Below are 25,831 nucleotides of genomic sequence, written 5' to 3'. Positions count from 1 at the left end.
AGAGTCTCAGCACAGCCAGAGGGGAAATCCAGGGCTGCCAGACCCTGCTGGCTTCTGATCCACTGCTGGTCCCACTGTGGGCTCTTATTCTCATTGCCCAGAGGTGCTGAGGCTGGCGCTGGTGAGCTCCAGGCAGTGGAGAGGGCAAACCCTCCATGGATTGGGATCTTCTCCCAAAATCTCTGCAGCAGGATGGGTGAGGAGCCCAGGGAATTCCACAACAGCTCTGTAGTGATTCCATCAATGATCCCCCAGCCTCCACGGACAATCCCTCTTCCTTAACAGATTTAGAAATGAGTAGTGCCTGTGTTTGTGGGGGCAAGGTAGAGAAATTCCCCTCTAGGTTGGTTTTCTGGGCATTCTCCCACCTCTGCTAATGCTGCAGTATTTCTTTGGAGAGCTGAGACAGCACACCAGTCATTTCCACACCTGGGAAATACCTAACTCCTGTTGAAATGCCTTAGGAAATGGCATAAAAAGTCCAATTGCCAGCAAAAAATTACAAAGTTTATTAACATATTCTCCAAGGGTTATTCAAACATGCTGAATCACAGGCAGTAGTAATACCCCTTAAGTAATTTGCATTTTTGATTTAAACTCACAGCATTCTTAATGCTTAATTTTTCTGTTGATTACATAAAAGCATTAAAATTTGTATTTTATGATTCCTTTTCTTTCTTTATGGCAATTTGAAGATAGGCAGCCTTCCATGTGATCTCTTCTGTTCCTTGGAGTACAAGTTGTATTCAAGGAAGAGCATTAGTAAAAATGGAGAAAAACAAATTCAATTGTGCAACATGGTGCTAGTAAGAAGGCAGATGCCAGAAGCATCCATGAATAATGCATAAAGCCCCTTCTCAAATAAGCTTCTTTATGCAGTGAGTTTTAAGGGTGATATGGGAAAATTTGCACAAAGATTTTAAATTTTCATGGTTGAAGCTTTGGCCTTTGTTTTTTACCCGCTGATATTTTGAGGGCTCACAAGTACCTCTCAGTGCAGCATGGAACAGGCCCTTTTTATTTCCCATGGCATCTGCAGGCGATGTAGGAGCTCTTCACAGGGAAAAAATGTTGTTTTCTCCCTCAGCACCACTGAAAACTTTGTCAGTCTCTTCTGGTTGTCCAACACTGCAGTGAGAAGCACAGATCACTATGGATGGGGCAAAAGGACATTGCTGCTCCAGAGCATTCTTTTTTACTTGTAACATCAGCAAATTGCCATGGAAATGGAAACCTGAAGCTACTGAGCCCAATGACTGCAATGAGGTAACTCCTACTTTTTACAGCAGGGAGGTGTTTGCCTGGCTTGCATTCTTCTCACGGATAGGGAAGGGTTGTTTGAACCCTGTAAGGGCAGCTGTAGGGTGACCACCATGGGATTCAGAAAATAATCTCTTCCCAGTCCCTGTCTCCCAGGTAGAGCAAGCAGTGAAGGAGCAGCTACCACTGAAGAACTATGGGTCTTTGGAAAAGGGGTGATGCTTCACTGGACTCCCCTGTGGTTTGCCCCAGAATTTATTTTTTTTTCAAGACAAGCCAGAAGATATGAACTTATCAATTACATTTGCACAAATGTAATTTGTGTCCTGGTGCTCAGTCAAAAATAAAAGCAGATGAAGCACTTCCTTAAACTGTAGTCACTACACTGCAGTAACAGTTGCTTAATTTCTCCATTGCTCTGGGTTTCTGTTCATTCCTACACAGAAGCAGCATCCAGGAACCACTATTGAATTTCTGGAGTGAAGTTACCTGAAGTTTCCTCCTAATACAACTTTGGTAATCAGCACCACAAGCCAATACTGCACCCATTACAATCAGTGGCCAATATACCTTCCTGTCTCTAAGAAAAATTACACTGGAACTTTTAATAGGAAATTACAAAATGGATTACCTTTTTACTATAATCTTCTTTGTCTGTTTACCTGGAAGCAAAATAATATTAATGTTACAATGGCAAAATGAAATCTATAATTCCAATGTATCTGTCAAACGAGCTCAGAAGCAATGACAGCAAGCTGCAAAATTTCTGTGGGCTAAGCAGGAAATCCTGATTTCAGTTACACCAGTGTCTTTTAGGAGCATTTCCAGGAAATTATGGAGCCACTTAAGTATAAAGAGAGAGCCAACAGGATGAGCCAGCCCTGCAAGAAGTGAGGGAACAGGTTCTTTGCACAGGCATCCTCTGCATCTCCCCCAGCTCACCCTCCCTGGCCCCCTGATGCTGCCACAGCCCTGGAGAAAGGACAGAAACTCCCACAAAATGAACACAGCCCTGGCTCCAGGACCATGGCAGGGTTCCCAGGGACTCAGGAGGACACGTGCATCAGGCCAGCAACAGAACCATTCAGCTGCAGGGTACTCACGCTTCCAAACCAACAAGCCCAAAAGGATGGACCCTGCTATGACACAGGCAATGACAATGGCAGAGCTGGGAACCTGGAAGGGAGAAGAGAGAGGCTGAAAAGGCTTTGGGAACACACTTCCTTCAGAGCTATTTGCACAGGAGGGGCTGCACTGGTGCTCAGAGCACTGGGCTGCAGCTTGCAATGCTGTTCTGAGCTTGCCTCTACAAAGTGCTGAGAGGAGACATCATGATAAACAACATTAATTACCCTTTCAGCATTTAATAAACCTTATTCTGAAATACTGAAACCAGATTCAGCCCATTTAGCATGAACTTCTCAATAAGGTGCCCAAAGTAGAAGTAGGAGCTCAGTCACCCCCATCCTTCTCCTAGAGACAGGGGCAGGTGTAACAGCCTCCTGCCTTGCCTTTTACCTCCCCTTTCTCACAGGGATGCCAGGGGATCAGTTTTTTCTGAGATGTCCAAATCAGGTGGAATGCTCAGGCTTTGGCTCCAGCCACTGAAAAGAGGAACAGGTGGTTCCTGAGCTTCTAAATAAAAATTCAAGCTACTGTTTGCAAAAGCTCTCGCTGTAGTAGGAATACACTGAAAATCACTTGCATGTCCTGCTGTCCTGATTTCTACTCAAACATTCTTGAAACTTACAGAAAGTTTTCCTTTATCTCCTCTATCTTCATATTTCCCAGCATTGCCATCTGAATTTGCTGAAAGCTCTGAAAATGAAAGAGATTGAAATTATTACTGGCACAGCCCCCTGAAGGAGTGAGGGCTGCAGTGGCTGTCACTGCTTCATTTGAGGAGTAATGAACTCTCAGGGAATGAGAAGGGCAAAAGCACCTTGCAACCAAAAGAGAAGGATCAGTTTCCACCACAAATGGTGGCTGAGGAAGACGTGGGAAACCCCAGCCTCCATCAAGAAAGAGGAAAACCCAGGGACACCTTCACTATCTCAGGTTGCTGCAAGCCCCATCCAGCCTGGCCTTGGGCACTTCCAGGGATGGGGCAGCCACAGCTGCTCTGGGCACCCTGTGCCAGGGCCTCCCCACCCTCACGGGGAAGAATTTTTCCTAATATCCAATCTAAACCTACCCTCAGTCAGATTGAAGCCATTCCCCCTTCTCCTGTCACTACATATTCTTGTAAATAGTGTCTCTCCAAGATATAATCCCATTGCTATTTTTCTTTTATTTTTTTTTATCTTCTCAGGGTACGTTATCTCATTCATAACCAAATCTGCCCCAAATATCTCAGTTCTGACCAGCCCCTCTGGGAGCTGTGTTGATGTGTCTCCACATCCCAAGTGCTTGTATTTTATCAAAGACATGGACAGGGCATGGGTGGCTCATGCCAGTGTGAGTAGAAACTTGCACAGGAGTAGAAAAGCGATTATGAATAATAAGAACTCCAGCTAAATAAAATCCAGGTGATAAAACCCTAAGAAATACTAAAAATCCTGGGGATGTGTGAGCATTGCATTTTGTCATATGCCTGTTTAATGACACTCCACTCTCTCAGAGCTCTGTACCTCAGAACTACCCAAAATCCACAAGAAATGCAGATGGAACAGTGACAATGCAGGCCCCCATAGCAAACCAAAGTTAAATTTTATGGCACCATGTGCAGCCTGGCTGATGGAACCAACTATTGCTGCTCTCTTGGATACTTGAAAGAGCAAGGATATTTTTGGGGTCTGAAGCATGGCTGGTGCTGGCAGGGTTGTGGCTGGGGGAAAGCAAGTGAAGAGAGAAGAGACAACAAATCAGAGCCTGCTCAGCAGGAGCCATCCACCCCAGGCAACCCAACCTCTCTGCCAAAAATTGCTCTTGGAGATGGAGGCCTCTTAACCCTGGGTTTCTCTCCTGCTGTTCTAACATCAGTACAATGTTCAGCAACAAATCAGCCTTCCCTTACCTTACAGCAAGGCTGAGCTGGGTGAATTCAGTGCATTATTTCACAGTGTGGATGAGACAGAGTCAGGAGCTGGACTTGGCTTATGGCTCTCACCAGACACCAGCAAATTGTGCTGCAGCATTTTCACACCTTGTGACAGCTCAGCACAAGGTTTTGCACAGGTGGGAGTGACTCACACCAAAAGGTACATCTGCTGCTACTGCTGTGGTGGTGGCTCTTTCCAGCTCACTGTCACAACTCAAGCTACCCTTTTTAAAACTTGATATTTACAATGACAAAATACAGCTGACAAGTGAGACTGGAGTGAGAAACCCTCACAAATGTTCAAGGGACCAGTTTAGTCTCTTTGTGAACCCTTTCCAGGGGCATTAAGGAATACTCTTTCTGCTGTTAATCTTTAGGTCTATCAAAAGAAGACCTACAAAAATGAAAATACTGTGGGTTTAAAAATTGAGGGAGTCGTGGCTCTTACTGGAACTAAGAGTCTAAATACAACATGTCATCCTTGAATTTTAGCATTAAACTCTCTGTTGGGGGCACAACACTTGGGAAAGATTTAAAATCTCAATGAACTCATAGTGATGACAAATCAGATATCTGAGAATTCAGCCATGTTGAAAAGTTTGGGTTTTGCCTTCTCTTAGACCCGAGATATCTGACAGTCATGAGTTATTCAAAACCAACTTCCTTTGGAGGTATAAAAACATGCTTTTCTCAGCTGTTACATTGTGATTTCAAGCAATTTCTGCGTGGAGCCCAGAGACTGCCAGCTGCAATGAATCACATCAGCACCTGTTTGGTGCACTCTTAATACTCAACAGTTTTGTTGATGCCAACTTTTTAATTTCTCTGAGCAAGCAACTTCTGACCTTGTAGTGTTATCTTACTCACCCCTGACAGACAACTCTTCCATCAGGACAGAGGTGGTGGTTTCCTCTGCAGCTGGAAGCGTACCTGGCAATTCAGTAATCACTGAAACAAAGTAGAAAGTAATGCTTATAAAGATCACTAATTAGAAGGGTCTCCACATGGCATTCAAATCTGTGCAGACATCAATCTGTGGAAATGAAGTCAGTAATGTGGATGAAGTAGCAACCCACAAATGGTTTGATAACAAATCACTCTGATCACTAATAACAGCAGCAGCCTTCATATGAGATGAGAATGTAAATACTCCATTTTAAACTTTGTCACTATTTCTCAAGCAGAACATACTCTCAACGAAACTTTCACCAGGCAATTTCAATTGTCTTTCCCAAATCAAGAAAAAAAATTAGTGCACAGTTCAGTGAATCTCTCTTACCCCACTTCAGGTGCTGGGCTTCACATTTATTTCTGTTGTACTTCATGAGGTTTCTGCCACATTATTTCTCCATGTTAAAGCTCCTCTGCAGGAAGCCTGACCCTCTGCTGCCTTGGCTGTTCACCCCAATTCTGCATCATCTACAACATCTGACCTGTCTTTGCCTAAACTCCCTGAAACACACCCACAGGCATCTCAGAGAGAACTTCCCAGGAATGAATATATGTATTTGGAGAGTCTCTATGATGCCAGCCAGGCTAACACAGACCATCTCTGCTACACAGAAAAAGGGAAGGACTGGCGCTGTTACCCTCTGTGCTTCCAGGGAGTGTGGAGCAGAACATGTCATCTTCAATTGTCACATCAGCTGCTTGGGAAGTGCTTGGAAAATCTGGGGGAGCACTCGTTTCCACCACAGTCACAGGAAAAATATCATTTTCTGTCCCAGCAATTGCTGGGGGAGCAGAGGTCTCTCCCCCTGTAGTTACTGCTGGAGGCTCGGGGGCTGTGGTTGCTGGTGGAAGGGGCCTGGTTGTCAGCAGGGCTGTGGTCTCTGGTGTTGGCTGGAGATCAGAGGTTGCTTGAGGAGCAGAAGTTGTTTCTGTGAAATGTTTGGAGAAAACAGGAGCTTCTGTCGTGGTGGTGGTGGTGGTGGTGGTGGTGGTGGTGGTGGTCACTGGAGGGGCTGCATGGGAGAAACACAGCCAAGGAAAAAGCCAGGTGAGAGCATTCACAACCAACCCTGAGGGAAGCCAATGCAGAAATGAATAAAAATTATCTGGCTGCTAGAATACTAAAAATGAAGGTGGGAGAGTTACTGTTTTAATTAGCTGAAAGCATGACCAATCCAAGAAATTCACAGATTTATAGACTTGCTTTTCTTTTACCAGTCTCAAACAGCCCCTTCTTGACCATCTTGTAGAGATGGAAGGGCCAGAACCCCTAAGCTTGAAAACTTTGTTATTTTGCTTTTCAATGTCCTCATAAAAATACAATAAATAAAACAGCTCAATTTTTCAGCTACAATCTTCTTGCTAATTTTTGCAACTGGTTCTTCTTTTCATGGTCTGTTGCCCTCAGCCTCAGGGGCAGACAATCAATTGCAGCATTTTTCACCCTTTCTCCTGTTGTATTGTTTAAAAAAGACAAACAAATGTGCTGTGAACACCAATTGCACTCTGTAAAAGCCAGAAAAAAAAATTTTTCTGCTTTGTGGAGGGTTGGTATCATCTCATTTTTTTTCTGTGCAAGACTTTGCTTTATCCTGCAGCTCAAAAAAATAATAGGAAGAGGAAGAAGCTCTTTAGGACTCTGAGATAAAATTTCCAAATATGTGGATGTTGAGGACCCACCCTTATGGGGAAGGAAGCACCCTTAAGGGTGGATCATCCTAATGTGTTTCCTTACAACATGAATGATACTAAAGTCTTCAGTGTTGGGGTGAACCTCAAATGAAAAACTAAATTTCATTCCAAGTACTCTTTAAATGATAATCCTTTTTTAATTCCATCATCTTTTAAAAAGTCAAGCCAAGCTACACATCAAGAAATGAAACATTCATTTGAAAGCCAAAAAAAAAAAAAAGGGTAAAATTTAGGGAGTTGTTTTAATTTAAACTGCACATTGACTGTGACTCAGTAAAAGCCTGGATGTGGCACTCGGTGCCATGGTTCAGTTGAGGTGTCAGGGAGTGGGTAGGACTTCATGATCTTGAAGGTCTCTTCCAACCCTGTGGTTCTGTGTGAATTCTGTGATTCTGTGTGAATTCTGCGATTCTGTGATCTCCCTTGAAAAATACGTAATTCAGAAAAAACACCAATTTGGCCAAAACAAACCAAATAAAGCACAGATAGACCCCAGTTTTCAGTGCCCAGGGAGCGGATTGTCCCTGCTGGCCGTGTCCCCAAGGTCCCCAGACCCACCTCTGGCCACCTGCAGCCGAATGTTGCGTTTGATGTCGTTGAAGAGGCCGGGGATCTCCACGCGGCAGCAGTACACGCCCGTGTCCTCCACCCTGGCCGCCCCGATGGTCAGGGACACGTCTCCAAAGGCAACAAACCCGCGCAGGCTGTACCTCTCAGACTCCCTGAACGTCACCTTGGCGCCACTGGTGTGCAGGATTTTGTTGGTGCACTTGGAGTTGGGGCAGGGGCCTCTGCCCCAGCACATGTCGGAGATGTCCTTGCGCCGCGCCACGCGGTAGGAGCAGGGCAGGGTCACAGGCTGTCCCTCTGTCCCTCTGACAGGGGTGTCAGACACCGCGGGTGCTGCCAGGGAGAACAAGGACAGGGGAGTGCTGTCACTCTCTGATGGTGACTCTGCCTGCACAGCACAGCGAGTGAACAGCTGTGGTGGTTTTCCCAGCACGAGGGGAAGAGATGAGAATCTTGACTCCGTGTTTCAGAAGGCTGATTTATTGTTTTATGATATATATTATATCAAAAGAAAATGGTATATTAAAACTATACTAAAAGAATAGAAGAAAGGATTTCGTCAGAAGGCTAGCAAGGAATAGAAAGGAATGGAATGATAACAAAATCTTGTGACTGACCAGGGTCCGAGACAGCTGGACTGTGATTGGCCATTAATTAGAAACAACCACATGAGACCAATCCCAGATGCACCTGTTGCATTCCACAGCAGCAGATAATTATTGTTTACATTTCATTTCTGAGGCCTCTCAGCTTCTCAGGAGAAAAAATCCAGGCAAAGGGATTTTTCATAAAATATGTCTGTGACAAACAACCAAACACTCCTGCCTGCCTGCAGGCCACAGCTGCTGATCCCCAAGGCTTCTCCTGCAGCTCGTGCCCCAAGGCACTACAGGCAGCAGCCAGGAGCTCTCAGGCTTTGCTCTGCTCCTTCCTCTGGTCCTGGCCAGCTGCTGGAGAGAGGCTCATAAAATACATCAGATATGTGGTGAGCAAAGCTGGGGTCTGGCACTGGCAGCCCAAGCACAAACTGGACCTCTGCAAATGGAATTTGAGAACTCTGCTTCCATCCCATCTCCTCCCCTAGCAGGCTGTTTGAAAGTTGTTCAGAACCCTGTTGTGAAAGACATCTGGTTTTCTCAGCCCACCATCACCTCCTTCAAAAAAGGAAATGCTGTTGCAGTTGCCTTACACTGACAGTCTCAAAAGCAGGGTCCAAAATATCTATTCATGTGTGAAATTAGGGCCTAATTAAACTGGCACAGCAGTGGGATCTGTCTGTAGGAACCTGTTCTCAGAAAGTGCACTGAGCAAGCCCTGCCAACCAATCCCACTCACCTTGTGGAACCCTGTCTATGGAGAAACTTTAGTTGTTGGTGTTATCCTGATTTTAAAAAGAGCACATACACACTCTCCTTGTCCTCTTACTCTTAGTGACCAGCTTAGGTTGGTGTTTACAGCCAGTGCCCACCTTGGCATCTGGTCTGAATCTTTCTATATATTATTCCCTCTTAACCATCTATGAAGTTCCCAGATTGCCCTAAAACAGATTTCTTCTTCACAAAAGGCACTACACAAAGAAGTTCTCAGACAGGAACAAATCTTTCCTAGTTTACATTCACCTGCTCTGTGTCAGTCCTCCTGCCTTTCTTTTGCCCCCATGTTATCATTTACACACTGTGGAACTGAAGGAACTGAAGGACTTGGGGAGCAACCAGACCTGTCCTCCAGCCCTGCAGATCTGATGTCTCATGGCCAGCTTGCTCACCCCAAAGAGGACTTGCTGCTGCTGCTGCTGCTTCTATTATCACCAGCTTCAGCCCTGGTTTGCCAAACATTTCTATTTTGCCAGCTGTTTGAATGCCTTTCCTTTTTGGCACAACTCCCAGGTAGCAAACAGATGCTTCCAACTGTGTCCATGTCCCTTTTGTTTTCTCTTTAATGGACTATTCCCTAGGTGAGGCTTTAGTCTGTGGCAGGCTGCCTCATGACTTGTTATTGGGATGACATTTCAGATCCATTATTGCTCATCCCACTGGCAAGAGAAGCCAACCCATTCAGGTTTCCACAGCTCCAAATGCTGAAAGAATAGAGGCAGACAAAACAACAGGCAATATGGCCTGAAGGGCAGGAGCTTCTGCAGAGAAATGAAGGCAGGAGATGCCAGAAACTGAATTCCTGAATACAGGATAAGGCTTTGAGAGATGGTGGCTTTGGCCCCTGGAAAGGGAAGCTTCATTTGCCTTGAAACAGCAAAACAGAGAAAACAGCTTCTCTCTATGGAGACAGAACCAGACATGCAGTTGACCTTGAAAGTATTTCTGAGAGAGGAAGGGGTTAGTCATGAGCAGGTTAACACATACTCTCAAGAAGGTCCATCAAAGATGTGTGCAAAACCAGCTAAAACTGTTGCTAGAATTCAAGTCACTGCTTCTTGAGGAGAAATGGGCTTCTGCTATTTCAGCCCACTTCTGCACAGCACAAAAGCAGCCTCATTAAGCAATCCTTTAACAAATGAAAATTTGCCCGCTCTTCTCTTTGAAAGAAGCAGAGCCCTGAACTTAGTAAATAAATAACAAAGTAAATAATTTGAAAGAAGAAGAGGAAAGACATGAGGCATCAGAGTGTCTTCAGTGCCGTTTCCCTCTAGTATTCCTGTTAGAAAGTTACAGGTTTTGCAGTTCTGTGAAGCTAATGTTTCCAACATCTGCCTGCACTGCAGGCTGCTGAGCAGGGCTTCAATAGTGCACCAGTCTGGATTGAACAGCATGAATCCTTATTTAATAAGGTTTAAATAACTTCTCAGGTGCAGCCTCTTCTACAGACTCATTTTCCAAAGGAAACAGTAAATAGGAGGGAATGAACATGTCTGAAATTAAGAGCTTCCTGAGACCCTGCTCCTCCTGTGAGGGAATCCTGCCCCTCTCCATGGCCCCGACCTTCCAGGCATCCAGATTTGACCCAAGGCCCTGCCTGGCTGCTCCCACTGAAGTCTCTGAGGTTTGCCTCTCTTAGGTCCTTCACCAGTGAGAGAGAAATGGCCTCTAGATGTTTAATATCCCACCCCAAATAGAAAGGGGTATTCATAATTGGTCAGATCATACAGGTGTGCTCATATTTGTGTTAAGTCTCTCTCAAATCCACCCTCAGGGGCAGCTGGCACGAAGCAGTAATTCCCATAGTTGCTCTTGTAGTTGTCTTCTCTCCCACAGATTGGTCATTGAACGGACAGAAACATTAATCCTCCTGCCCAAACAGATGTTTGAGAAGATCTTTTCTCCCCCTTGATCTATTCCTGGAATAATTTTCCTCCTTTGCAGAAGATATTTAGAATCTTTGCCCGATCAACCCTTTTTATTTTTTTCCTTACTGAAGCTTTTTTGCTGATGAGATTGCAGAGGGTATGACTGATAAACAGAAAAGAAGCATTTAACTGGCTATTGAAGCTCAAGACAACACATTCTCAGCATGGAGCTGAGTTAAAGAGCAGGTAACAAAAAGCCATTCTCATCCTTCAGGAGCTCTGCAAGGGAAAACAACAAGGGAACTAACACAGAGGATAATGCACACATTTTTAAAAGGGAAAAACCACAAACTTCAAGCAGTATTAACTCTGTAAACAAGAAAATTTTTGAAGTTCCATATACAATTATGATCTTTTTCACTGTTTTGTTTTCACAAAACAAGTGTTGCTGGTTTTCATTTGAAAACAGTGTTAATTTCCTGAGCAAACACACAAAAAGCAGGTGAAGACTCACCTATAAAGATCTGTATCACCATCCAGTAAAACAGCACAAAATGGGACATTCTGGCTGATGGAGGCACCAGGGCAGTCAGTGGAAGAATAGGAAACCAGATCTTATCCCTTCCTGAGTCTGAGTGAGTCCCACTGAAGTCTCATTTCTCCATTTCCAGATTTGACATGCTGAGAGTGTTTCCGGAAAGGAACTGGCCAAAGGGGGAATCTCCTGCTCTGCAGCCCCACTTGGGGCACTGTGGGCAGTTCTGGGCCACACCAGTCAAGGACTTTCAGGTACTGCAATGACAGAACCAGAGGACACAGTCTCAAGCTGCATCAAGGGAAATATAGGCTGGATAGCAGGAAAAAGTTTTTTATGTAAAGAGTGATAAAGTTCTGGAATGGTCTGCCTGGGGAGGGGGTGGAGTCCCCATCCCTGGGTGTGTTTAACAAAGCCTGGATGTGGCACTGGGTGCCAGGGTTTAGTTGAGGTGTTGGGGCTGGGTTGGACTCGATGGTCTTGAAGGTCTCTTCCAAGCCAGTGATTCTGTGAATTCTGTGAATTCTGTGAATTCTGTGAATTCTGTGAATTCTGTGAATGTGCTCAGACAAGGCCAACTGAGCCGGTGGCAGGGGCTGGAATGAGCGTCCTGTGAGGAGCAGCTGAGGACTCCAGGCCTGGAGAAAAGGGGGCTGAGAGGAGCTCAGAGCTCTCTGCAGCTTCCTGAGGAGGGGACATGGACAGGGAAATGCTGATCTCTCCCCCCTGGTAGCCACTGACAGGACACATGGGGGTGACTCCAAGCTCCCAAGGGGGTTTTACACAGGACATTGGGAAGTATTTAGTGAGAGGGCAGTAAACCCTGGAACAGGCTGCCCTTTTCACCTTTCCTCTTCCAAGACACTCAGCATGGTACTACCACCAGAAATTTCAATATTCTATTTGCTTTGCCATTCCCTGGAACTCTTAAGGCCCAGTTCTGTTCCAGGGTCCTGGGTGGCAAGGACAAATTCTGTGCTTTTACACCCCTAAACATTTGGCATAGTCTCCCCTCAGACTTTGTCTTCACTTGCTTTTGCTTAATCCTTCATTTCCCATGCTTCTTTCTGCCTTCTGCCTGAAGACCCTTCTCTTTCCCCAGCTTCATTTTCTGTTTGCAAAGACAGCCTTGGAGGAAGTTGTTGTAAATGTTTTGTTGCCAAAACCACATCCTTCCCAAAGAAATGCAACATCATCTTCAAGAAATACATTTCACTCCTTCTGACTGTTTTATTTCTTTCTGACCAATTGACAAATAAGTTCTCTGGAAGTTCTTTGGAACAGCCAAGTAATAAAGCAAAAGCAATTCAGGGCAGTAAGGTCAGGAATGAAGAATTGCAGATAGACAAAATTCTGTTCAAATAAATGTAGCACAGTGCAAACAAGTGCAATTCCAAGTTCAAATGATAAAATGATGGGCTGTTAACCAGGCATTACACTTTTAGTAATGAGATTTTGGGCTTATCAGGATAGTCAAGCCCATGAAAATATCACCCTTCTGCTTGCTAGCACTGAAAAAAGCAAATAAAATGTTAGCAGTAAAGGCAATGAGTAAAATAGCTAATTTTCTATATTCTACCAGGTACAGTTCATACAGTGGCCCAGCCCCAGCTGCTCTGTGAGCAGAACTAATGAAAGCTGAGGTATCCAATATCCTGGAGACTTTTTCCCTGCAATGATCATTGTTTCTCCCATTACTGAGCAGCCAGCAGTGGCTGTGAGCTGATGCTCAGCTGATGCCAGTGCAGGGAGCAGCTGAATCTCACCTGGGGCACAAACTTGGGTCATTATTCAGCTACAAATTCCTATGAAGCTTGTTCAGACAGAATGGACAGAATGTCACAGGCAACCAGCAAAGGCACAGGATGAACACAGCATCCTATCAGCTTTGTTTCTATAGCAAGGCTGGGCCAACAGCAGAGTGCATGGAAAAAGGACACCCAAAATCCAAGTGTGCTGGGAACAACCACAAACACATGGGGCACTTTCTGCCTTTGTACTCCTATCTAGTGGCTACTTGCAGGCAGAAAAGGCAGAGGTGTCTCAAAAAAGAGAGTTTTCAGCTCATCAGCTCACTGTGCTGGCAGACAATCTCCTGTGAGATTGTGTCTCCTTGTGTCTAAGGCTCATTTTGAAACGCCTGTTCCAAGATCCACTGACACAAGTGCAGGTAGGAAAAGCCCAGGGAGCTTCTGCCTTTGTGGATGTGTATTACACTGCATGCCCAAGGCAAAGTTCTTGCTCCACACTACCTTTGCAAAGTCTGTTTACCAAGCAGTTGCAGAGCAGAAATATTTTGCTTGATTCAAGATTTTGTTTATCAGATACTCTGGAACTTTATTTTAGGTGAAAAACTTGCTGATGCAAGAATTAGTCTGAATTAGTCTGTAATATTAATTTAAAAATCCTCACAAACAAGCACCTTTTGTGATTAGGAGTCTTAAGGCTGGCCCACAAACTCCTTAAGAGTATGGACAGTTGAAATCAGATGATTTTGGAGATCCCACATGTCTAACTCTGACCCAGTAGAGACTGATTACATAAAACTGCAGAAAGCAGAAATTGCTGAAGATGTTTCCTGAGAGCCAGTTCAGAGACCAGATCAGACTTCTTCCAGCTCCTGTCATGGGCTGGAGCCTGCAGCAGCAACCTGCTAAGCCAGGCAGAAGGAAAGCACTGTCTGCAGCAGGGGCAGAGATTTGGGGCCAGTAATTGTTATTAATAGTCAAATGCAAAAATACAGCCTGACACCAGCAGGTCATTTCTGATTCTGTACCTTCTTACACAAAGCTACACATGATGTGAAGACAGAAAATGGCAGAGCTGGTTTTGTCCATACTTTTCCTGATACCTAGAGATGTGTGAAGGCAAGGCCAACTTCCAGCTAATATTTTGTGCAATGTCCATGATTTCTCTGCAAGCTAAGAAAATAACTTCATTAACTTTACAAAGGCAGGGGGGGAGGTTGTTCAGATTTTTTAGAAACTTTGAAGTGAGGCTTTCCATCCCAAGGGCTTCTCAGGGTAAAGATGTGCCTGAGGAGAAAGCCACAGAAAAACAGTGATGTCCTTTGCCAACAAACCTCACACTTAGTCATAATTCTCTCACAGCACACAAGCTGTGACTGTTCTGTCCATTGAGGTACTGATGCTGTAGGCCTCAAAGATATCCCATGGGGGTGGAGCAGCCATAGCTCCCCCAGATTCAATTCCAGGTGGACAGACATTAATAGATTGCATTACTGAGCTGTTACCAGAACAGGCCATACCTGATTGCAATGAAAATACAACTAAGTGTGTATTAAATTACTTATACTACCAAGATTGGCCATGTGACCTCTTTGTCACACAGCTCTGAAATTGCTTCTGCCCTCTGATGGCACAGACTCTGTGGAAGGTGGCAGATAGAATCCACAGTGAACACAATTGTGCCCTTCTGGCACTTCCTCTTTTTTTTTTTTTTCCAACAAGGAAGTGAGAATTTGAAGCAGATAATAAATATAATCATAACTTTCTTTAGGAAATGGAAAGTTCCACCAATGACAGTTTTGGTTTCTGTCTCTGGAACAGGCTGATAAAGATTTTAATTTAAAGTGTAGCTTTTATTTGTTTTATTACTAGGATGTGAATAATGCTTCAGTAGTGCAGTCACGCTCAGCTGCTGAGCAGAGGGAGCAGCCAACATTTTGCAAACTGTTTAATGTCCCAGCAATGACAAAGGCAGCCATGCATCCAGTCCTTAGTCCATGATATAAACATTTTCCTCTGCAGAATTCTCCTCTTCCAGGGCACTATGGCTTCCCATACCCCGTGGCCTCTGAAAAGCAACAAGGCTGCACAAAAGAGTAAAAAACCGTGGTGTTAAAGCCAAAAACAGACAATAAAACCACAGAGGAACAGATCAACGAGCTCATTAGAACATGTAAAATATGCTTAAACATGTGATCATGACTGATAATGAATCATCTTTCCACTTATGAGACAATTGACACCTGAGGTTGGCAAGCTCTGTAATGTGAATTGACAGTGACACTTATTTTTGCTTTTTAAGTAGCAAAAAATAGCAGGAGTTATTAGTTTCTTTTTATAATATTTTCTATTAACTTGAGGTTAAAAAAGAAAGCCAAAGCATGTGGTGGAGTGGTCAGCACACCAACATTTATTTTCTGCAACCTCATTTGTCCTTCTAGCAAAAGCAGGAACAGAAAACTTACCCTGCAGAACCACCCATCTTCTTGATACTGTAAAAATATTCTAAGGACCATTCAGAATGAAAAGAAAGAAAGAAAGAAAAAAAAATTAATTTTGTTTAAACCATTTGAAGCAAGTAAAGCAGTTGGTTCAATGAGAAACTCAAAAAACTAAATAAAAGAACTTCAAAAATGTTTTCAGGATAGGAAATTCCCATTGTGAGCAGCCACAGCTCAGGGCCCTCCAGGGACCCCAGCTCCCTGCCCTGAAGTGGGAGAGGTGGCATCAGCCCCAGCTGTGGCTGGACAAACCTGAACAATCCTTGAGTCACTGCCTATGAAAAGTACTCACGTTTAGTGAGGAGCAGAGCCAAAATCAGGATGAGCAGAAGTGCTGCACATGAGCCAATCCCAATGTAGAGCCCATGCTCTGGGTGCTGCTCTCTGGGAAGGGATACAGACGTGTTCTGTCAAACACAAGCCAAGGAGCATTAGAGGAACTGACAGCAAGAAGCTCATACAGCACCCAACACCTTCTGTGAGTTGTGCACCTCTGAAAGAAAAGCACACCTGAGACCAAAACCTAATTTGAGAAACAGGCCCAGTTTCAAGCAGAATCTCTGCAACAATTGTGTGAACCGTGCTGTTAAACCCAGGCTTCGAGATTTTCAGAAGACCTGAAGTTATGACAAATCCCATTTATTCAGGTTTAATAATATTTGGTGATTATTTTTTAATGAGTAAGATGTCTCATGATGTCACACCCTCCCAGCTGTGCTGCAGGGCTCAGCAGGACACACAGAGCTGCCTGTGTGACCCCTCTGCACGGGGAGTGCAGGGCAGCCCTGTGCTCTCAGGTGGCCCAGGCTCCACTCCTGCCCCTGTCCTGCCATACCTGCAGATTTGCAGCCACATCCAGACAGTCTGAGGGGCCTGAGCAGGGAGTCGAGGCCTGAAAAGAAACAGAAATGTTGCTAAAGCTCTTCCCCCTCTAGAAGGAAGTACTTTATGCATGCTAAGCAGGGTTTTTTCACCCCCCACTCCAATAATGGGCACATAAGCACTCTTTATAACCACTAAACACGCAGACTACAAAACAATATTCTGTTGCAATCACACAAAAGCAGCAGAAGTGACCTGTAGGGATGACCCAGTAACCTCTCAAGTTCCTCCACTCTGTCTAGGTGTGCTACAGCAAGGTTGATGCTTACAGTCTGAGGAGCTTCTGAAGCAGAAACTGATGGCCAGGTGCTTGTGACAGTGAAGGAGGATCCCCTGGTGCTGCCAGAACCTGAGCAAAGGCAACACAAACACATCACTTGCACAGAGAACTGCTCTGCCTGGACAGAGAAGAATTTGTACTGCTGACTTGGGACCCTGAACTACTGTGTGTACCAGCAGTCTGGGCTCTGCATATCATAAGAGGTTGGTGCCTTCAGAGGGCAGCACAAAACTCTGAGTATTGAAGTTTCTGCTGTCTTTTTCAGAGCTTTGAACTCCTTCTTAGGAATACTTGGCTCTCCCTGTCATCTCAACACTGGGAAGGAGTTACCAGCCAGTTCTGGAGCCAAGAAACAGGGGCCATAGGATAATAAATCAGATTGGGATAAAAGGGATTTCAAGCCCAAATCATGCCCTGCTATGGGCAGGGACACCTTCCACTAGACCAGGTTTCTCAATGCCCCATCCAACCTGGCCTTGAAGCAAAAAATGATGCATAAAGCAAACTTAGGTTATCAGCTGAAAACCGATGAAGATTATCTCAGGGCCTTGAAGCAGCACATGATGCAGAGTCACAGCAAGCAGGTGATACTTTTAAAGCTCCAGGCAGCTATAAGTAAACAGACTGAACAAAATCTGATATATTTGTGACATATAAGGACCTGCAGCACATTTTGAGGTAATTTCCCAGAGCACAGCTGTTTGCCACATTTAAAATTAAGAGCTACAAATTTCTGTCTTATCCATCATCAGTCTCAGTTTCTCCATGTGTTGTCAGATGACATAAAAACCTCCTGAACACAAAATCTCCTGTTCCCTCTGTGCCAGCCCCAGCTAGTTGCTTCTATGCTTTAAATTGTTACCCTCAACCCAGAAGCTTTATTTTGAAGAGGACAGGATCATCAGCTTCCACTGGAGATTCTAGAGTATTTCTAGAATTCACATGGCCACCTGCCTTTTCCCATCTCCTCAGTGTGAACATGCACACACTACCTTGTAACCTGAAAACTTCAAACATTGTTCCACCACCAGCTGAGGAAGAGGTCACAGGGATAAGAAAATCCCTGAGTTCTAAGATTGGAATCAATGTTATTTGCAACTAGAATAGAAACTGTCTGAGAAAGTTTTCACTTCTTCTTCCAAAAAGGAAATGCAACTGTTGTTACACCAATTTGGAGTTGCTTAGCTGAAAACATCCAAGACAGAGGAGAAATACAAATGGCATCCCTGATTCTTGGTTTTTTTCAGAATCCAGAGAATAAGCCATTGCTACACCATGAGGTTTCTCTTGTGTAGTGGGAATTGAAGTTGTCTTTTTCAGACTGGAAAGATGCAGCTGAGTGGGTTCATGATAGAAGTTTATCCTTTTGTGAAGAGAATGGAGAAAACAAGTGAGGAATAGCCAAGCACTGTCTCTTCCCCTGCAATGAGGGACCTCACATTATTAAATGTGCACAGAGGCTGTGGGCAGCCTCAGGGACACACCTTACACCAGGCTGGAACAATAATTTGGCACTGTGTCACAAAATTAATGTCCTTTTTCTAACATCCTCCTTAATCATCTGCTGCTGACTGTTACAGGAGGCAGGAGCCTTAATTTGATGTTCTTTTGAGCTAGTCCAATAAAACAGTTCTGATTAAATAGTGAGTACATCCAACTCCTAAAAGTTGTGTTTTACTATTCATGAGATGCATTTCTAGAAGATGAGGTGAGATTTTATACCACAAAAAAAACCAACAAACCAAAACAACAGTCAAATAAAAGCAAAGTTTGCAGCACCACTAAAACATCTACTTAAGCATCACACCTGGAAGCAGCTTTCTCCCAAATATACATATTCCTTCTGTATAATATCAAGCAGAATTTAAATCCAAGCTCTGATCTTTGGTAATGTTTACTAAATTTAAGCCAAACATTTCTATCATCTATCATATTTTTCTTTCCTTCCTGATTCCCCATTTGCAATGTGGCTTGTATATGCTATTAACACTCGGATAAAAATTACCTGAGGTCTGTTCAGAGGTGTAAGTGTGAGGACTTGCAGTAGAGATCCTTGCTGATGTTAAAATATAAAACAAAATCAACACATAAGTAACCTTATGGGGCATTTGTGTATTGAGAAAGAGACAGTGTTTTTATAATAAAAATTTGCTAGCAAAGCACAAGTACATTTGTCAGCCACTTATTCTAAATAGTATCACAAGCAAGGGAAAAACTAAAAATCAAAGGAAGAATGCATAAAAAGCTTCTCTATACCAATTTTGCATCCCTGGGCTTTAATCCGGAATGAAGCAAGGAAAATCAAACACAGCTCTCAATGACAAAGGTGCAGCAATAAAGCTTTGGATGAATACTTTATGCTGCCCTTCCTTTTAAATTCTTTGGTGTCTCTAAGAATGCTCCATGAAAGCATTGCATCCTTTTTTACCTGCAGTGACTGCAGTGGGATAACAACATTGCCAAAGGCAGCTTAATTGAGGTAGCACTAACAGCAGATGTGCAAGGTCCTCAAGATCAGTCTTATGGATGACTGCAGAAATCATTCCCACCACAAGCTTTGAAGTCCAGACCCAGGAGCAGATCCACCACAATGGTACTCACAAGAGCACTGCTCTGCACTCACCTTTCCTCACCACAACCTTGTGATTAGTCCGTAGATCATTGAACCACCCTGGGATCTCCACACGGCAGCAGTAGGTCCCAGAATCTGCTTCCCTGGCATCCACAATTGTCAGGGACACATCCCCCCTCTGCAGGTCCCCTTTCAGCTGGTACCTGCTGCTGTGCCGCTCTGTCACCCTCCAGCCATCTGTCCAGATAATGGGCTGGGAACACTTTGAACTGGGGCAGCTGCCCCGACCCCAGCACATGGATGTGATGCTGTTTCTGTTCCGGACACTGTAGCGGCAGGGCACGGTGATGTCCTGCCCCACCTCTCCTATCACAATTATTTCTGATACTGTGGAGCCTGTGGACAAAAAGACAAACAGTTATAGAGCACAGGGCAAGTGGAAGCTTCTTGTGCATCTTGCATGTCTGAAACCTCCCATGTCTCAAAGAACACCAGGCTTTGCTGGATCGGATTTTGCACAAACAGATATTTGTGTCCTGGCAGGACTGGTGCAGTGAGGGATAACGATCAGGCCAGGGACATGTTCAGAGAAATAATATTTTCTGCAGCCTCTTCACATATGTAATGACATGAAGAAACTCTGTGGCTTCTCTTGAGCCAGGTGCAGTCTCTTGGCTCTTTTTCCTTTGTGTGCATTTAACCCAAGCCACACACATAAGGGAACAGTAAGACATTGACTTTTCTCAAAACCACTGTGGGAAACTCTTCCCTCCTTTCAATGAACTGAACTGCAGGTTTCATCTGAATGATCACTGCTGAATGAATTTCCTTTTCTCTTGCCTCAAGGCAGGTTTTGTCAATTCTTATTAGAAGAAATGTTTCAGGGCTTTTCTGAGGAATATTATATATACTCTCTTTTTTGTTCCACTACCTTATTCCCTCTTCTAAGCCTTATGTAATTTTTAACTTGTTTGCTTCCCCATAAATTTGTCACATTTCCTGGAGGCTGTGTCACGCTGCTCAGGTCAAGAGCCCTAACATCCAGTAGACCATTCATGACAGCAAAAAATTACACTAGAAATAAGTCTCTGAAACCAGCTTATCTGCTTTAACATGAAAAGGAAGCTCAAAATGTAACTCATCATAAAAGGCTTTATAAAAAAACTACAAGAAATATCTGTAATATCCCTTTTCTTTCTACTGAATTTATCTTACCACAAAGTTTTTTATGTCTGTCTTTATTATTACCACTTTGCAACCTGTTGTTTTCATTGCTGTTGCCCTTAACAATCTAGGACTTCTCCCTCAGGATTTAAAAAAAAAAAAGGAAAAATTATCAATTTGTACAATAATATTTCATATTATTTCATATTTCATATAGCTAAGAAACACCAGAAGCCACAGTTGATCTTTTCCTTGTCTACCTAAGCATTCATCTTCACAAAGTGAAATGTCTTTGCTTTACATCTTCTCTAAAACAATTCAAAGTTCTCTGCTCAAATCATCATTGTCTAAAAAAGCCCATTAGCAAGAAGCAGCACCTTTAAAACCACCATACCCTGGGCATGTTTCTGTTTCACAAAGGAGAAAAGGTCATTAGAACTCTATTGAGCCACCATGAAGTTCTATTTTAACACAGAGAACTGCAGCCTCTGTGATGTGGCAACTCTTCCTGCTGCAAGACAAAATTCTCTTTGGCACCCTCAGAATCCCTGATGTGTGCCACCTCCACCCAGCTCTTTCTGCCCCCTTGGTTACCTGTGAGCAGCACCAGGAGAACCCAGGTCAGGCAGATGTGAGACAACATTCTGGCTGAAGGTGACAAACAAGGCTCCTGTTCACCCTTCTCATTCAAGAAAAATTATCTTCTTTGTGAACTTCTGTGTTTCCTTCTTAGCACATCATCTCCAGACAGAGCTGTGGTGCCTCTCAGTCCACTCTGGGCTGTTTTGGTTGGGCTGTTGTGCTGCAGCACAGCTGCTGGGGCAGGGTACAAATGCACTGAGCTCCTGCTGGTGGGGCTTTGAGAGGTGACACCACAGCACCACACAAATCTGCTTCTCGTTTTTGCCAGATCTGTTTGATGACTGTAAGTGAAACTTGACAGCAGCACTGAGCTGACACGAGCGTCAGCAATCCACTGCCCCAGACTGCTTCCCACACCTGCTTTTGCCACAGCAGACAGGGTTTGGATAAAAGATTACATAATACATAGCAGACTGTGGCAAGTGGAAAGGGCTTGGCCAAGTAGCAGAGCTGTAGGATGAACTATTCAAGCTTTTCATCATAAGTTTCTGGTTCTAATACTTAGAAGCAACTCAGAGCATCTTCTGGCAAATTTTCTCGGGCAGCAATAATTTGGTGGTTTTGGAAAACTTACACAGCTGAGTCTAATGGAGTGCCAGTCTTTTTTCATATTTAAAAATGCCATGTGCATCTGCAGAAACATCCAGAATAGAGAGGAGACTTGAAAAAGTGGTGTGGAAACTGTAACTCAAGGCTGTGAAAAAATGCTGAAATACAGCTTTTGAGAAATGCTGTCCTCTGGCCACTCCCTGTGCCTGGATCACCACCCTCTCCTCAAGGATATCTTTGTCTTTTTATATTGTTTGGGCTGGAACTGCACCTGTGATCAAGGGCCAAGAAATGTTCTTTTCTGAAGCAGCTAAACTACTTCACTGTGTTCTATATAGGTGAATTTAAGTACTAAGGAGTTATTTATGAGTAAGTGGAAGATGCTAAAATTGGAACCTTGCCTTGCATGACTACCTTATAGAACAGAGGCACGAAACTGGCAGGTGTTTTAAGTGAAAATCAGGAAAACCAAGGGATCAATGTAGCTGAGAGACAAACTGGCAACACACTTGAAGAAAAGAAGTGATAGACGGATGAAAGGTGATTTTTGCATGCAGCAGCTGAAAGCAGAACACCTTAAGAAAAGGCTTCCTCTTAGCTCCTGTGGTTTCTGAGGAAACTGCAGAGAGCTGCTAGAGGAACAATTCTGATCATTACCAGCAGGATCCTGAAACTGCTCTGCACAAATGGGAAAGGCAGGGCAGGCTGGCTCTGCCAGGATCCCAGGAAAGACATTTTGGTCACACAATAAAAGGATGTGACAGCTACAGGACAACAGTTAACCCACTTGTTTTAGATTTCACCTCAAACACAGACCATAAGGAATGCCTTGATGTAATCTGAGTTTCTGTCTGCCTGTTTCCCAAGTTCCTGTGTGTTGTTTGTGCAAGAAACAAACACTCTTTCTGTAGGAATTTCCTCTTGACTCAGCATATAGAATTATAGAATGGCATATCCAAAACAAGCAGCAAGTGACAAAGGAAGGTACAACAGGAAAAGCCAACTTTAATCTGTGCCTACCATCTCACGATACATTTAACAAAAATTAGACTTCTTCATTTTTACCAAAAAACCACAAAACTTTAAACATTTTCATCTGCCCAGTCACTCCCAACCTCCAACAGGTGCACAACAAATGCTTTGTCTGCTTGTACAACAGCAAAACAAAATACGTTTATCCTCAGAACCCCTTCTGTCTCTCACTGCTGTGCAGTAACAAGCCCAGCTGTTTGCTTCATGTCATTTCATCAATAATGCTGCACATTGCTGCATCCTTGTCCAAAACCTGATCTCTCTTGCCACCGGAACGCTCCCTCTGCTTTTCGCTCTGCCCAGCGCAGCCGCTGCCATCGTCAGCATCCATGGGCTCCACGCTGACCCTCAGTCCCCCCTCTGTGTGAGGCAGATCATCGGGCAGGGAAGCCAGGCAGTTCTGGATCATCTCCACCACTCTCTCCAGGTGCTTCTGGAAGCGCTCGGCCGTCTCCAGGCGCTGCCGTTTCTGCACCTCCATCATCACCCTCAGCGTCTCCCTGGCCTGGTGAGGCCGGTACTCGTTTATCAGGTGATGCACGTGGACAAAAAGCAGTTTCAAGTCTTCCAGTTTCTCCTCTCGTTTTATACTCCCTGGACTCCTTATCAAGATGTCCAAGAGGTCCAGGAAGTTGACCAGGATAGACATGTTAAGTTTCCTTAACTCCTTTTTGTGATCAAACTGCATCGGGTGCAGCCTTTCGATACCCTGGCTCTCCAGGGGCCGAATGATCAGATCATCACACTGGAACTGGTTCCCAAACATCATGTAGCTGTCCTTGACAGGCGGAGGTGGCTTTGGAGCCAGCCCTTTACGGATATTTTCATCAGTGTATTCTTTGATATATTGCATTGGAGGCGGAGGAAGGGCGCTCACTTGCTGAGGTTCACCCATTTTTGCCAGATGAAGTTCCTAGGCTATGACCCAAGAAACAAATGTTAATAATTTGTGTCACAAGGTTATAATATAAATGTAAACAAAGACAAAATATGGGAGGTGGCAGTGAGAAAATGAGACAGAAGAGACAAATTCATGTGCAGGATATGGGAAACTCCTGGCAAATCCATGTTATCTTTTCACTAAGACTTACTTATAGCAAGATTAACTGTTCTAGAAGCACACAGAACACTCACTTCCCTAAATATGAAAGACTAACCTGTAAACCAGGCAGCCAAAGGGAGAGGGGTGACCCCCTTCCCTAGATGGGGCCTGGCGGGCAAACTCCCCAGAATCACAGAATATCCCAAGCTGGAAGGAATACACAAGGATTAACTCCAGGCCCGGCACAGGACACCCAAACAATCTTCCCCCGTTCCTGAGAGCATGTCCCAAAGGCTTCTTGAACTCTTTCAAGCTTGGGGCTGTGACAAGGAGAGCCTGGGGAACCTGTTCAGTGCCCAGCTACCTTCTGGAGAAAGAACCTTTTCCTAATATCCACCTAACCCTCTCCTGGCACAGCTCCAGCCGTTCCCTCGGGCCCTGTCACTGGTCACAGAGGGCAGAGACAGACGCTGCCCCTCGGGTGGAAGCTGCAGTGAGATCCCCCCTCAGTCTGCTCTTCTCCAGGCTGACCAGACCAAGCGCCCTCAGCCGCTCCTCGTGCGGCCTCCTCTCTTCACCCGCGCCCACGAGAGAAACCAGGCAGGGCCCACACCCGCCGCCCTGCGCCGAGCCGGGCTCTGGGGCGGCCCAAACGCCGCGGCGGGGCTCGCCAAGTCAGTGCTGAAGAGACAAGAGCCGAAACCACATCCTGCCGGAGGGCACGGACCCCTCAAAGGCCTCACGGGCCCTCCCGCCCTCACCTGGCCGCTCCACCCGCCGCGCTCCCTCAGCGCCGCCGCGGCCGCTTCCGCCCGGCCGCCCTCTGCTCTCGCTCGCTATTGGTTGGCGGCCTCGCTGTGCCGCGCTCTGATTGGCTGTTCCGCAGAGCAGTCAGGCACTCCTCCACTCAGCTCGCTCGGGGACGGGGCCACACGCGGGGCGTGACTCCCGTCAAGGCGGGGTCGGGGCTGCTCCGTCTTGGGGCAGCGGGGATTCCTCGGCGTTCTGTGGCCCTTCAGCGATCTGTGATCTCTCAGCGTTCTCTGGCCCCTCAGGGTTCTGTGGCTCCTCAGGGTTCTGTGGCCCCTCAGAGTGCGGGGCTCCCTCGCCACAAGCCGCTGTGAGGCCGCAGGACCTGCCGGGGGAGGGAGGGACCAGCCCGGCGTCCCTCAGGGGTGCTGGGACAGCGGGGACGGCCCTCGTCAGGGAGACACAGAAATCACAGCAATCACAGAAAGCACAGAATCAATTAGGTTGGAAAAGACCTCTGAGGTCCCCCTGGGAAGTGTTTGCAGCCTTCCGGCAGCAGAATACGCTAAATCTGACCATAACTGACACACAGTTGGGCTCCGTTGCTTTTCTTTCCGTTTTCTCCCAGAGGGAGTTGAAGTTAACATGGGGGATGTAAGCTTTTCACCGGGTCAGCTGGAGCTGGGCTTGCTGGCATCGCTTCTGCAGGATTTTCTCTCTGAATGCCCAACAAGGAGGATTTTTCGACACTTGGCCGATTCTGTGCCGTTCTCTCTCAGCAGATGGCAGCAATGGCCTTGGTGACAGGGACCCATCACCGCACACGCGGTGTCATTTACTGATTCACTCTTCCAGATCGATCATTTACTAAAAAAAAATCAATCGAATGATAATTACTTTGGATCCTGTTAATTATTTCTAAGAACATGCAAAGAAGATCCAGAATCGTAGGATTTATTTGATGCACAGAATATATGAATATTTATATATTCCAAACTAAGCTAACTTTACCATGAGTTGAATATTTAAATATTTCAAACTGAGCTACACTTCACAATTTATAATGAGTTGAATATTTAAATATTCCAAACTGAACCACATTTTACAATTTACAGTGAGTACAAGCCTGACTGCAAAATAGGCTGATTTGTTTTCATTTGTAAGCAATTTGCTGAATTCAGACAAGGATGCAGTTCCATGCTGCAATTAAAACATTACTGCTTTGGAGAAGGTGATTTTATTCCTTCACCCCTATTCCTGCTTCCTGATCCCTCTCTCCTTTCTCCCCTCCCTGCTCCTCCAGCCCCTCACTGGCTGTGCAGCCTTTTCTTGTCACTGCTTGTGCCACCACCATTGGGCACTGGATTGCCAAGCAAACTG

The 25,831-nt window shown here is 45.0% G+C and overlaps 2 protein-coding genes across 5 annotated transcripts; both read right to left on the bottom strand.

Moving 5' to 3' along the window:
* Positions 1-485: 485 nt before the first annotated feature.
* Positions 486-21,447, bottom strand: LOC129126810 (uncharacterized). The gene is given in 18 exon segments (XM_077186600.1): positions 486-727; positions 1,892-1,922; positions 2,364-2,436; positions 3,011-3,078; positions 5,168-5,248; positions 5,890-6,264; positions 7,502-7,846; positions 11,269-11,384; positions 11,386-11,435; positions 11,496-11,546; positions 15,031-15,121; positions 15,503-15,542; positions 15,831-15,945; positions 16,374-16,430; positions 16,690-16,769; positions 18,706-18,756; positions 19,324-19,668; positions 21,031-21,447. Coding segments are annotated over 18 exon segments (2,100 nt in total). The 5' UTR covers positions 21,080-21,447; the 3' UTR covers positions 486-645.
* A 1,165-nt stretch (positions 21,448-22,612) lies between these two features.
* Positions 22,613-24,603, bottom strand: MED7 (mediator complex subunit 7). 4 transcript variants are annotated; one of them, XM_077186482.1, is made up of 2 exons: positions 24,463-24,603; positions 22,613-23,577 (listed from the first exon to the last, which is right to left on the bottom strand). In XM_077186482.1, the coding sequence occupies exon 2, from the start codon at positions 23,552-23,554 to the stop codon at positions 22,862-22,864; it is 693 nt and encodes a 230-aa protein (XP_077042597.1). In that variant the 5' UTR covers positions 23,555-23,577; positions 24,463-24,603; the 3' UTR covers positions 22,613-22,861. The 4 variants fall into 4 exon arrangements, with proteins under 4 accessions (XP_077042597.1, XP_054498924.1, XP_077042598.1 ...); XM_054642949.2 differs by having other exon boundaries at positions 22,613-23,572; positions 24,463-24,558; XM_077186483.1 differs by lacking the exon at positions 24,463-24,603 and adding an exon at positions 23,817-24,377.
* Between the last annotated feature and the right edge of the window lie 1,228 nt (positions 24,604-25,831).

The sequence above is a fragment of the Agelaius phoeniceus genome, chromosome 15 (genome assembly GCF_051311805.1).
Source record: "Agelaius phoeniceus isolate bAgePho1 chromosome 15, bAgePho1.hap1, whole genome shotgun sequence".
NCBI classification, from domain to species: Eukaryota; Metazoa; Chordata; class Aves; order Passeriformes; family Icteridae; genus Agelaius; species Agelaius phoeniceus.
This window is presented reverse-complemented; position numbering and strand designations above follow the sequence as displayed.